The 13,337-nt window shown below is 49.0% G+C and overlaps 1 protein-coding gene across 1 annotated transcript in view; it reads right to left on the bottom strand.

Annotated features, from left to right (window-relative positions):
• Positions 1,818–13,337, bottom strand: part of TRANK1 (tetratricopeptide repeat and ankyrin repeat containing 1) — a 95,892-nt gene continuing 84,372 nt past the window's right edge. The window contains 5 exon segments of the mRNA XM_018067182.1: positions 1,818–3,272; positions 4,297–4,392; positions 5,633–6,700; positions 6,703–8,681; positions 11,815–11,960. Coding sequence (XP_017922671.1) covers positions 3,172–3,272; positions 4,297–4,392; positions 5,633–6,700; positions 6,703–8,681; positions 11,815–11,960 — 3,390 coding nt within the window. The 3' untranslated portion in view covers positions 1,818–3,171.

Here is a 13,337-nt window from a genome sequence, read left to right as displayed (position 1 = left end):
AAATAGCGTCAGTCTCTAAAAAGGTTGGGCCCCAGGGAACAAAGCCCTCATAGAAAAATATCTCCACTTGCATCCAGGCCACACAAAGCTGACCTAGCTCTGTCCCCGGCGCTCGTCATCCTTCGTGACCACCTCTCCCTGCCCTGGAAATAGATGCCTGGCATCTTTTTGCCTTCTTGGTTCCTCGAGGGAAGGGAGGCAGGGTAGGAGGGAAGATAATGCAGTTACACCCAAGCTCCAAGCTTGTGTCGTTATTTCCATGTTATAAATGCCTGCACGGGCTCAGATTTTAAATAACGTGTCTGAATGCCCACGGCCAGAGTAAGTAGCCAAATTTCAAACTTAGGGCTCCCTTCCAAGATCCTGTGGTGACAGTTCTCCTTTCTGTGCAGCCCATCACCCCAAAGGGTTCTATCAGACACTCAGGTCACATCCCCACTGAGGAGGGTGAGATGCTGTGTCTTAAGCAGAGAACACAGGCTCTGAGTAGGGTAGGATCCTGCAGAACTGGGAGGCAGGTTTCTCAACAACAACCCACCTAAAGAACGCCTGGTACCTTGCTGATGGCTTTCCCTCCCTCTTAGTGAGTGAGGAGACACATTTTTCTGGGTGGCAGGTGGGAGTGTGGCTCAGCTCCGTAGTCATTGGCAGGCCTGCTGTCTCTGCCATTGTAAGGTATGTGGGTCTGTCAAGTTTAACTCAATCTCTATGCTGTTGTGGGGGCTGCTTGATGGGGGGATGCTGCTGGATGGCTCCTGGTGGCCCCCACCTGCCTGCCTTGCACTCTACAGGCACAATCTCTAAAGCACGTTTAGAGGGACAGGCTCGATCAGGTAAAGACAGTCTCAGTGCCGAGGAAAGAGACTTAAGGGGTGAGGGAGAGGGGTTACCTGTCCTTTGAGTCAGGAACTTAAGGACCATCCAGGAGTGCAGATTTCTGACAATGACATAGTGTCAATCTGGGAACACGTTGAAGGGATCTCAGACTCTTAGTCAGCTGGAGATAGTCAGGGCGTGTGTATGTGTGTGTGCGAGAGAGAGAAGGAGGTTAGGCACTGAGAAGAAGCTGGTGTCATGCCTGGAGAACCCATGAATGCCAGATTCCCGTCCTGCAAAGACCCCAAAAGAGGCAGAGGCATGACAAGAAATGACCAGCACACGTGGCACAATGCAACGTGCATGTTCAGTCGCGTCTGACTCTGCAACCCCATGGACTGTAGCCCACCAGGCTCCTCTGTCTATGGGATTTCCCAAGCAGGAATACTGGCGTGGGTTACCATTTCCTCCTCCAGGGGGTCTTCTCAACCCAGGGACTGAACTGCATTGGCAGGTGGATTCTTTACCATGGTGCCACCTGGGAAGCTACTGACACAAGGTTACCTTGTTATTAAATCCTGGGCCCAAAACCTGCCATACCAGATCCCTAGTCTCTAGGGGTTGGTGCCGCATTCCAGCCCTAAGGGCGTGTGGACCGTGTCTGACTAGTCCCAGACTAAATGGCTCCTTGGACAGGACCAGGATTCAAGACTGGCTCTCCTGTCTCCCAGGGTAACGTTCTTGTCACCTGTTCAGAACCCTGTCTGTGTGGAAATACCCAAAGGGAAAGAATTTACACAGGCAGGCCCTCAAGAGATGGTGCAACCTGCTGTGGGTCTTTGGGCCCCTGGATTTCTCAGTTTCAGAAAACACAGCAAGCTTCTGTCTGGGTCAGTAGCCACCAGCTGACCCAACCCTCCCCCACCTAAGATTCACCAAGTTTAAGATTTACCCCTTGAGTCTCTAAGTAAAGAGATGAGGAATAAACAAGTGGACAGATGTATATAAGAGAAATGATTTAATTTTATAAAAATGTGATCATACAGCAAGATTTTTTTTTTCCTTTTTCTTCTGGCAAATGAAGTTTATAAAAACACCTGGAATAAAAAGTAGAACCATAACCTAATAAAAATTAAAAACCTTACATTTCATGGAAACAGAGTTGTTTCAGAAAGACAATGAAGAGAAAACAAGGAGCAGCCGAAGCGCCAGCGGCACGGGGAGAGGGGAGAAGGCAGGGTCCGGGGTGATAAGGAAGCAGCGACCGACCAACGTGAGCCTGGGTGGGCTCAGGACTAGGGGCAGGGAGGGCAGTGATCGTGAGAGAGGCTGGTGGGCTTCCAGAAAGGGACAGACCAATGGCTCAGTGGGCAGCAGTGGCCTCCTGCAAATAGGCCCATGGTCCCCTCCTCTTCCCGGACCTACACGCCACGGGGCAGTGACTCACAGCCAAATCCCTATGAATTTGCCCCGGTGGGGAGCTCAGTGCGGGGAAACTCATCGGAATGTCCAGGTCAGCTAGGGCGACTTGCCACAGGGACCCAAGGAAACTAGACAGACAGGGCTACACACAAAACTGTTTGGAATGTCTGCACCAGAGCCAAGAGAGGGTGGAGACAACCCTGGAGAGACCGGCCGGGAACCCACCGCAGCAACATCCCCCAGCCTCTCCTTCCAGGGAGCTGGTCCTGAGGCTGGCTGCTCCCCAAGGAGATAGGGAATTCTTGACTACATCCTGAGGTAGTCTAATCGCCACCTGCACAGGTGGCGGAGAATGACCTCAACAAACGGGGGCAAGGCAGGCTGCAAAGTTTCCACGGAGAGAAAAGGCTAAAGTATATAACAGAAGGAACTGTGTCACAGGTGGGCTCGGAGAGGACCAGAGTGCAGCCCGGGGTCGGGGGTGGCTGGCAGTGTGAATGGAGATAAGCGGATCTGGGGAGCGCATGGTTCTTAGGCAAGGGAAGCGTAACACTGAGGTGAGGGGTGTACCTGCCCCTGCCTGGGGTCATGCTGATGATGAGCCAGAGAACCTGGGGGCCTCAGGGGGCGGAGGGTGGGTCCCAAGGTTTCCTGCAGCTATGACTCTGGTCATTTGAGCTTGTTTTAGGGAGAACCAGTCCTGCTGGACTTGAACTTGGAAAAGCACTTAAGAGGCCCCTTCTCTGAGGAAGCAGTGTACCCTAAGCCACCACAGAGAGAGAAACGATAAGGATGAAAAGCAAAGGTGATGTTCGACCCCTCATCCCACTTTCGATGCTAATATATATTCTTTTCCTCTTCTGCCCCAGCACGTGGGATTCTAAGTCAGGATGGAACGTTCTGAAGGTTTAAGAAGCAGCAGCCATGTGGATGTTAGTGCTTCTTCCGCTTTGCACATTTCCGAGGACGCCTTCTGGGTCGGAGCTCACCAAAGTCTTCCACTTCATTTTCATAAACATCTTCCTGAACGACACCTATTTAAAAAGCAGAAAACAAAAAGCAGAATGGTGATTTTTTTCATTCTACTGTAATATATAGTATCCCAGTAACACCTAATGTTGAAAAAAATGAAGAAAAAAACAGCCAGAGCTAGAGTCAACATCCTTCTCCAGAACGTTCTTTTACAGACTAGCTCCTCTGCCCTTCTTTTAGAGGCCCTTTAAATGAAAAATAAGTCCAACAAAAACTAAATTCAACCGCACCTTGAGGTGGTATCCCATTATGTTCTTCTGTCTGAAGCAATCACAAAAAATTACAGTGTCACCAGAGACTAAAATCTAAAGATTACTGGCAGAGACATCTATGTCAAGTCGTGCCCAGTCTTCCCCAGCTCCAGGGTTTGGATTTTCCAGTAGCATCTGGGTCACGAAAACTCACAGAAGGGCAATGTGGGACAAGCGAAATACTAGGAGGACAAAGAAGAAAGATCCTGCCAAGAGGGGGAGGCGTTACAGATCATACAGAATTCAGCAAGAAGATTTTGTTAGCAAAGAAACCCCGGCTCACTCTATACCAGCTTTCAATTCTCTGAAGGAAGACGTATGCCAAGTTTCCCCAAAGATTTTGTTTGTTTCGTTCACAAAGTTGTTTTATATCCCCAAGCCCACAACAGTGCTAATACATTTCAGACGCTCAATATATAAATACTCTCATGGAATTACACGAAGGGCTTGCACAGGCAAATATTTATCAAACTATACACTCCACCCATCCTGGGAGTCACCGTACAGAGTATGAGTAGTAATAGAGCATCAGTGGTAGCAGCTCATGAGTGGCAAAGATTTTTGGAAAAACAATAAGCCGAGTAACAGCCCTCACAGTCAGATAGGGGAGCACAGTCACTCTGCTGCTACTGATCAGAGTCGCTGGGGGCGGTGCTCCTAGACAGTGAGTGACCACTGCTCACAACAGGCAGCCCCACAGCAGACTGACCGGGGAGTCAGCAGAATCAAGGACCACGAGACCCAGAGCATCACCCTGGGATGAAGCACTCCTCACCTTCCTCCTGGTGCAGCTCTGTTTTCCTCAGCCACTCCTGTGCATCCCTGACAGATGGGATCAGAATGTTCACCAGCCGAGCCATGACCTCCTCCGCTAGAAAACCAAAGAACCAGGGCTTTGAGTGAAGGGGTGGCTGTAGGGATTAGGACGCTCAGTACTAGCGTCAAAGCGCCCACCTCCCCAGGCCCTTCCTCTGAGATGGGCAGTGAAAGGCCGCTGTCTACCCCCAGGAGCAGAAACTACATGTCCCTGTCTAGAGGGGCTGCCAATAGCAAGCCTTCTGAGGAAGCTTTGCAAACTGTCCTTACTGTCAACTGGACGTCTGAATTCTAGAATGATTAAAAAACACACAATTTCACTAATTTTATCCATAACTTCCCTCTTCCCTAGTGGCTCAGTGGTAAAGAATCCACCTTCCAATGCAGGAGATGTGGTTTGAGCCCTGGGTCAGGAAGATCCCCTGGAGAAGAAAATGATGACCCACTCCAGCATCCTTGCCTGGGAAACTCCATGGACAGAGGAGCCCGGCAGGCTCCCATGGGGTTGTAAAAGAGTTAGACATAACTTAGTGACTAAACAACAACATACATAACTTCTACTCAGCGTTGCTAAGATGTAGCTAATAAGGATGTCAGAGGAAATCTGATTCACAGATCATGTAAGAATTCTGTTTAGAGGCTCACACTGGTTATGGTGTGAGGACCCTCCTAAAAGGGAAGGACGAGGTTTGGAGGCTAGATCTTAGTCAAGTCAAAGTGTTAGTTGCTCAGTCATTTCCAACTCTTTTAGACACTGTGGACTGCAGCCCACCAGACTCCTCTGTCCATGGAATTCTCCAGGCAAGAATACTGGCGTGGGTAGCTATTCCCTTCTCTAGGGGATCTTCCTGACCCAGGGATCAAACCCAGGTCTCCTGCATTGCAGGCAGATTCTTTACCGTCTGAGCCACTAGATTGGGTTCAGCCCATAGCAGGTGCTCAAGAAATCCCTGAATGAATGAACCAAGGAAGGTTTAAAGAATTTTCTCAAGACTGGAAGCATTCTCCCTCTATCTTCTCCATAGAATTGGTTAGCAAACCCTTTTCTTATCTGTCATGCCAGGGGAAACCATCCTGCCCTAAGATTATGACACATTGTTTAACTGGGGGAGGGAGGATCCAAAGAAGGGGCTTTGCTGGGACTGGAGAACATGTGGTCCTCACTTGTGTTTCTGCTACTGCCAAGATTTTAGCATCCCCAGGTCAGACCTCACTACAAACGGGCTCGACTTAGACACAAGTCCTCAAAGCCCAGGCTCCACCACCATCTGGGCCTGCCTTTCGAGGACCCTTACCATCAGCCCAGGCCTTCCGCCTGTAGAGGTCCTCCACGGAGTCGGAGACTTTCTTGATGTTCTCCTGGACCTTCCTCTGTAGTACGCGGCTGTGCTCTTTGGAGCCCAGGTGTCTGCGGCCCCACGCGCTCTGCTCCATGTCCTGCACCACCAGCTTGCCTTCCTCCATAGCCGGGTCCACCTTCTCACGGAAAAAGTCCGAGTACCTCTGGTAGGCCACTTGCTGACTCTGGTGGCTTTCCAGGTGGATGTGCTGCTCGTAGGACTCACTGCTCCTCTCCCAACCTTGCTCATCTTCCAGCTCCGCCCCAGAAAGGGCTACAGCCTCGGGAGCTGCACCCTCAAATGCCTGATCTGGGGCGAAATAGTTCTCGGGCCCGCGGGCGAACTTGACCCCACACAGGTCGCACTGGGTCCGGTCCACGTCAGCCTTTTTGAAGTTCCCAGCCGCGGGCTCCCTGCCCTCCTCCCTGAAGTGCTCGGCCTGGCCTCCCGCCCTTCCTCTCCTCCATCTGATGCACAAAGACACCACCAGGCATACCCTCCGCATCTTCCGGAGGATGGAAGCCCTCCGCTGCTTCTGCGAGAGGATGGTGTCTAGGAGGTGGTCCCCCTCCAAAGCCAGCTCCTCCGGCTCGTCCTGGCTGACCTCGTATTCGGGTTCGGCCAAGTAGCCCACAGGATCCACGGAGAATAGGCGGTTCAGCCTGACCTCCTCGTGGTAGAGGCCTCGCACAGCGTTCCCTTTGGAGTGCCCGCTGTCCCACTGCCAGTGGCAGTCCATCAGGAACTCTTCATCCCGCTCAAAGAGCAGGTCCTGCAGCGCCTCCGCCACGGACTTCACGTTGACCGCCAGCCGCACTCGCTTCACCACTCTGAGCAGGCGCTCAGGGACCTGGCCCGCCCACTCCATGCTCAGCAGCTGCAGCTTGGCTTCGAGCTCCTGGAACTGGCTGGACAGGAGAGGCTTGCAGGATGGCTGCAGCACGCCCTCGGTGTTCACCAGCATCACCAAGCACAGCACTAGGGTCCGCTCGGCCTCCCCGGAAACCACGTAGTCGATGTCCTGAAAGCGTCCAGCAGGACGTTGAAGTTGGCATTCTCGCAGCCGCAGAGCACCTTGACGAGGTAGGACAGGTGGAACCGGAACTCCTGAATGGCCCTGGTCAGGTCCTTGGGTCTGTACTCCTGAATGATGGCGAACACGTCCCCGGGCTCCCGGTCCTTCTTGCTAAACAGGAACTCCCAGTAATGCAAGAGCGCGATGTAGCTCTTCGGGAGGCACAAGACGGCATTCTTAGAGAGGCGGGCCAGGACCGCCCCGCAGTGGACGAACTGGGACTCCAGCAAGGCCACCGTGTTCCCGATGCTGGGGATCAGCGGCTCTTTGCACCTCTTGACCAGGACATTCATGAAGCGGAAAAAGCGCCTCTTGTAGTCTTCTGGGCTCCTGCACACATAGAACTGGTGGATGGAGTCCTGCAGCAGTCGGATGAAGCACAGGTGGGGCTTCTCCGCGCTCCCGTCATTCTTGTTGGGCGCCAGCATGCCGAATTTCCCTTCTATCCCTTTCATCCTGCTGCCTCTGTCCCTGCCCCTCTTCTCTTGCTCAGACTGCAGGGCTTTGAGTTCCCGGTTGTACTGGTCCTCCTCCTGGTACAGCAGCTTGTCGAGCTCATCGGGGTAGCTGGAAGAGAGAAGAAAAGCCTGCATGGCGCTCAGCCACAGGTCCGTGGATTCCCGGCGGCTTCGGGCCCGTTCGTTTTGAAACAGGACGTGGATGTATTCTTTCAGGGCAGACCTGTAGGATCGGAAGGATTTGTAATGTGGCTTGAAGACTTCTTTGCACGCCATGGGGTTTTCTGACAACACTCGCTGGTGGAAATGCTTAGGGAAGACGACATTCAGCAAAGATTTGCAAAGGCTGTGCTTGTCCAGAGACAAAATGTAATCGATCTCTTCAAGTCCTTCAGCTAACACTTTAGGGAATACTCTTTTGGCTTCCAACAGTAACCCCTTGATGGCCACCAGGTGTATTTTTGATTGGACCAAACACTTGGCCTCGTGACGCCGCAAAGGCCTGTGGAAGTCTTCACAGTGTCCATCCTCGCATTTTAAGCCTACGAGAAATTTCATGCAGACACCCGGGTAGGTCTTTGCAAGCAGGCTCTCTGTGATCTGACATAGTCTTCTGAGAAGGTGTTTGTTTAGGGCTAATTTCACCTGATCCATCATTATCAAGAAATGGTCTTTTGTTTTCTTCTCTTTCAAGTTCAAATCCAGGTCAGAAATGATGCGTAATATGGGTCCAGGGTCGTTCTGAGCTATCTGACAGTACTTGGCATCCACCTGCGAGATCCCAAAAAACTCGAAGCAAGACTTGACCATCTCCTTCTCAGCATTGGTAGTCACCTTTCTGAGGGCCCTGACCAGATCGAGGAGGACCCCGAGGCCCCCCGGAGCCAGAGCTAGGACTTCCTCGGGCTGGACCTCGCAGAGGCTGGTGGCTTCGTAGAGCGCCTCCACTGCCCCTGCCGAGTGGTTGAGGGTGTCAAACCTCAGAAAAGCGTCCTTGAGCTTCAGGAAATCTCTCATGATCACCCCCTGCAGAAAATGGGCCTCGGCGATGCCAGACACCTGGTTGGTCTGATGGCAGAGGTCCAGGGCTTCTCTGAGGATGGCCTTGGTAAGGTCAACGTCGGAATCCCTGGCTACATTGAGACGGGCGGCCGCTAGCAGACACGAGGCCTGGAAGTCCTTGTCAGCAGTGAGCCTGGCAGCCTCCAAGAGGCAGCCGTGCTGCTTCATCAGCAGCGCAGCCTCTTCCCTCCGACCTTCCCTGTTGAGCAGGTCGGCGGCCTCCGCCAGCCGCTTCCGAGATGTCAGGAACACCAGCTGGTCTTCAGTGTCGAGCTTCGAGAGCACAGCCATCATCTCCTTCGTTTTATTCATGCTCAGGTACTTGGCTGCAGCTTCCAAGTAAAACTGACTGGCAGAATAGGAGAGCTTGGAGACAGGAAGGGCCTTGGCCCTTAGCATTTCTTCATACCTGCAAAGACAGACAATACCGATGTCAACTTGGCATCACCCATATAAAATTTATAAAGTGCAGAACAGAGCAACTTATATAAAATGCCACTTGTAGATAGGACCTGCCAAACTGGACCTGAAGTTAGCCAGCAAGTTTATCAACACTGCATTTTATACTATAAAATTAATTCTTTATTCCCCAAAGGAACCCAGCATTAGTATGTTTAATTAATGCAATATAGTGGTATTGCACAAAAAGAAAAAAATAGTTAAAAAAAGGAAAGAGAAACAAACCCAAACAAAACCGAAAAAGAATAAACTTTTTTTTTAATTTGCAAAAAACAATATAATGGAGTTGCATCCTGGGCAAGTGACAGTTACATTAGAAGTCAACCTGTAGGGCATAAAGTATGCATAGTCAAAATTATTCTTGGGGGGTAAAAAAAATCCCTTAAATTTGCATAAGAGCTTGCTAATCATTTTGGGTATACAGTCTACGGAGGCTGATAGCTGATAAAGGAGAAAGTGTGGAGATGGGGGCTGCAGACATACCATTATGTTAGTCTTGCTCTTATTATCCAACTTGTGACTTTTCTCTTTTTACCAAGAAAGCATGTGACTGATTTAGTGTGAGATGAATGAAGCCTTGAAGTCAAGTTCCCTTTGACACTGTGGATCCAAGTGAGTATATCCCACATACCAATTTTCAAGGCACCGGGCCAATCCAGTGAAACATGGCTACTTTTGAACTCTTGCAGGGGACAAAACATATTTTCTCACAACCAGAGATCCCCAGGAACTGCCTGCTGCCCTGGGGTCATCTTACAAACATCAGATCCCCTCTTATAACAGGACCTCTCTGAATGGGTGTGACTGAGGATGAGCTCCTCTCATAAGCTTTGGCTGATAGAATAGAGGGTATTTATAGCACATTTAAGGAACTAGCCAGGTATTTGGTTTTCAGATCTAAAATCTTCTCATTACATGTTAAGTCAGGCCAGCTAGCAGTTGAATTCTATATCCAGTACGTAGAGCATTCAAAAGACTCAGATAAATCAAGTGCTAGGCTCCAATTAGTACTGATGACACTTAGATCTCAACTCAACATATCAATAAAGAGTAGGTTGACTATCTCAGGAAAGCTGATAAAGATAAACAAAATAATGAGAGACTCCAAAAAATGTTTCTGGGGAAAAGGCAATGATTATTCAATGCTATCGTGGCAAAGTGAACAGAAGATTAAAATAATCGAAAGTATAAAAAAAACCCCAAAACCCTCTCAATTGCTTTCATCATATGGCTTCACAAGGAAACTGTCCTGGTCAATTACTCAGAGTACATAGCACCCTGACAATTGGGTACGCAATCAATGCCACAGCCGGCATCCTGTTATGGACTGATGGTTTGTGACCCCTACAATTCATATGTTGAAATCCTCACCCCTAGTGTGACTGTATTTGGAGATTAGGCCTCTAAGGGAGTAATTAGGGTTAATTGAGGTTATAAGGGTGGAGTCCTGATCTAATAGGATTAGTGTCCTTGTAAGAACTGACACCAGATAGGGAAGGAAGAGAGCTCCACCAGTAGCCCAATTGACTGGAGCCTGGATCGTGAACTTCTAGCCTCCAAAACTATGAGAAAATAAATTTGTGTTCTTTAAGCCACCCAATCTATGGCATTTCATTACGGCAGCCTGAGCTGACTAATATATACATGCTGTGTGTATCTTATGCATAATAGCACCAAGTGAAAGTGAAGTCGCTCAGTCGTGTCCGACTCTTTGTGACCCCATGGACTGTAGCCAGCCAGGCTCCTCTGTCCATGGGATTCTCCAGGCAAGAATACTGGAGTGGGTTGCCATTTCCTTCTCCAATAGCACCAAAGACCTGGATAAAGAAATATGTTCGTTTACTAACTGTGACACTAGACACTTACTGTTCCATTTCTAAACATAAAACTCAATTTCTTTATCTAGGTGCTGGTTATACAAGTGTGGACTTCGCTGGTGGCTCAGACTGTACAGCGTCTGCCTACAACGCGGGAGACCCGGGTTCGATCCCTGGGTCGGGAAGATCCCCTGGCGAAGGAAACAGCAACCCACTCCAGTGCTCTTGCCTGGAAAATCTCATAGATGGAGGAGCGTGGTAGGCTACAGTCCATGGGGTTGCAAAGAGTCGGACACGACTAAGTGACTTCACTTTCTTTCTTTCTTTATACAAGTGTAATTATTACGTGCTTTTTAAAAATATATGATATACTTTAATAAATGCTAACTTAAAAATATAAAGTTTGAACACCTGGTCAATCCCGTTCATTTTGTCACATGTATAATTTGGTAGAAAGCAAAGAAAATACGGAACCAAGCCACAGCTTAATTTTCCAGGAGCTGCTGAGCAGAAATGCAGAACAGCAGCCTCTGCAATTCTAGCTGTCTCCTTCCGCCTGGAAGACCTCCTACCAGGAGGCATCAGGAGGTCTGATGTTTTCTAGAGTCCTTATCAGCTGTTAACCCCATCTGTCTCCACTTCATCTTTGGAACATCAGTTAGGCTGAAGGCTCAAGGAGGCTCCTCTAGGTCATGTATGAAACTTGTGTGTCCTATAGCTACGGGCATGTGTACATACATGTGATATACACAAGTATCAGTGCCTGGCTGGGTGTCTGCCGGTAGATCACGATGAACCACCACCCTGACTGCCCACTAGAGCTCTGACCTCTATCCGCCCACATCAGTGAAACTGTCAACTCAGCTGGTAAAGGTGGAAAGGTCAGAACCATCAACAGGAAACTGCTGGGCATGTGATATACATACTTGCAATACATCCTTCATCTTCTTCTGCCCCTTCTCCTCATGACACTGTGTTCAAGGAACTCTTGACTCAGCACCAAGGCCACCACTCAAGTGTAAGGAGGGTGACTGGTCAAGCCACTTCAGAAGAGATAGGGACTTCCCTGGTGGACCAGTGGTTACGACTTGGTGCTTCCACTACAGGGAGCACGGGTTTGATTCCTGGTCAGGGAAGTAAGATCCCACAAGCCTCATGGTCAGGGATAAAAACAAAAAAAAGAGCAAGATAACACCTCCCCAAGGAGCAATGGAAAGGTAGGGCTTGGGGATGGGGAAAAGGAAGGAAGAGAATAAAACCACCTACTTTTCCACTGCCATAGCAGCTTCTTCAAACAGCTCCTCTTGGCAGTACATTTTGAGGGCTAGATCAAATTCCTGAATCTGCTCAAAGCATCGGGAAGCATCTTTGTAACACTGACTTCGCTTATAGAAATAGGCGGCATCTCTTACCTAGGACAGAGTAAAATTTTGTTCAGAACATTTATAACAATTTTTCATCTTAAAAGGAAACCAAAACCATAAATAATAAAGAGGATGTTTGTATGTCTGGAATCTGTTAGAATCCAGTGGAAAACACTCAAACCTAGGTAATTTAGGAAAACTAATTCTTTTCATGAGGAAAAATAAAGTGAAATTCCAACCTCACACCATACACAAATAGAAGCTCTGGGTGGTTACAGGTCTAAGTGAGAAAGCTATTGGAGGAGTGTGTGTGTGCGTGTGTGTGTGTTAGTTGCTAAGTCTTATCTAACTCTTTAGTATCCCATGGACTTCCAGGCTCTCTGCCCATGGAATTCTCTAGGCAAGAATACTGGAGTGGGTTTCTGTTTCCTCCTCCAGGAGATCTTCCTGACCCAGGGATCGAACCCAAGTCTCCTGCATTGCAGTCAGAATCCTAACTGTCTCAGCTACCAGGAAAGCTACATTGGAGGAGAATGTATGAGAATATCGCTGACTTTGAGGTCAAGAAAGTCTTCAACAAAACTCAAAACACACAAACGTCGGGGGAGATATTGATGGATTTGATTACAGTTGACAACACAGATTTGACCTTCATGGGTTCACTTGACACAGATTCTTTTTTTCAGTAATAAGTACTACAGTGCTACTCGGTCTTTAGTTGGTTGAATTCCTGCTGTGGAACTGAGGACACAGGCACCTCAGATACAGAGGGACAAGTGTAAATTACACATGGACTTTCAGCTGCGTGGAGGGTCAGAGCAACACCAACACTGTTTAAGGGTCAACTGCACATCTAAACTGTTCAACTAAGGGCGTATGAAACGAAGTTAACAGAGAGAATGGAAACATTATATCTAGACCAGCACTGTCAGAGGGAGTCTTTTGTGAAGATGGAAATGTTCTATATCTGTTTATCCATCTATCTGTCCAATTCTGTATCCACTAGACACATGTGGAGGCTTCCCTGGTGGCTCAGATGGGGCGCCTGCAATGGGGGAGACCTGGGTTCGATTCCTGGGTTGGGAAGATCCCCTGGAGAAGATTACTCACTCCAGTATTCTTGCCTGGAGAATTCCACGGACAGAAGAGGTTACAGTCCATGGGGTCGCAAAGAGTCAGACACAGCTGAGCAACTAGGCACACGTGTGAACAGTGGGCACGGGGAATGTGTGAACAGTGCAAACGAGGGACTGAATTTTTAAGTTTCATTTAGTTAATTTTAATGTAAATTGCCACATGTGGCCACTGGTTACTATACAAGAGTAGGCAGGTCTAGAACATAAGATGGATTCCCGCAAACATAAGAAAAAGACATTCGAGAAAACTAGACAAAAGGCATGAACTGGCAATCTGCAGTGGGGGAAT

This window comes from Capra hircus, chromosome 22 (assembly GCF_001704415.2).
Source record: "Capra hircus breed San Clemente chromosome 22, ASM170441v1, whole genome shotgun sequence".
Lineage (NCBI taxonomy): Eukaryota > Metazoa > Chordata > Mammalia > Artiodactyla > Bovidae > Capra > Capra hircus.
Note: the sequence above shows the minus strand (reverse complement) of the source record. Positions and strands in the feature narration are given on the sequence as shown.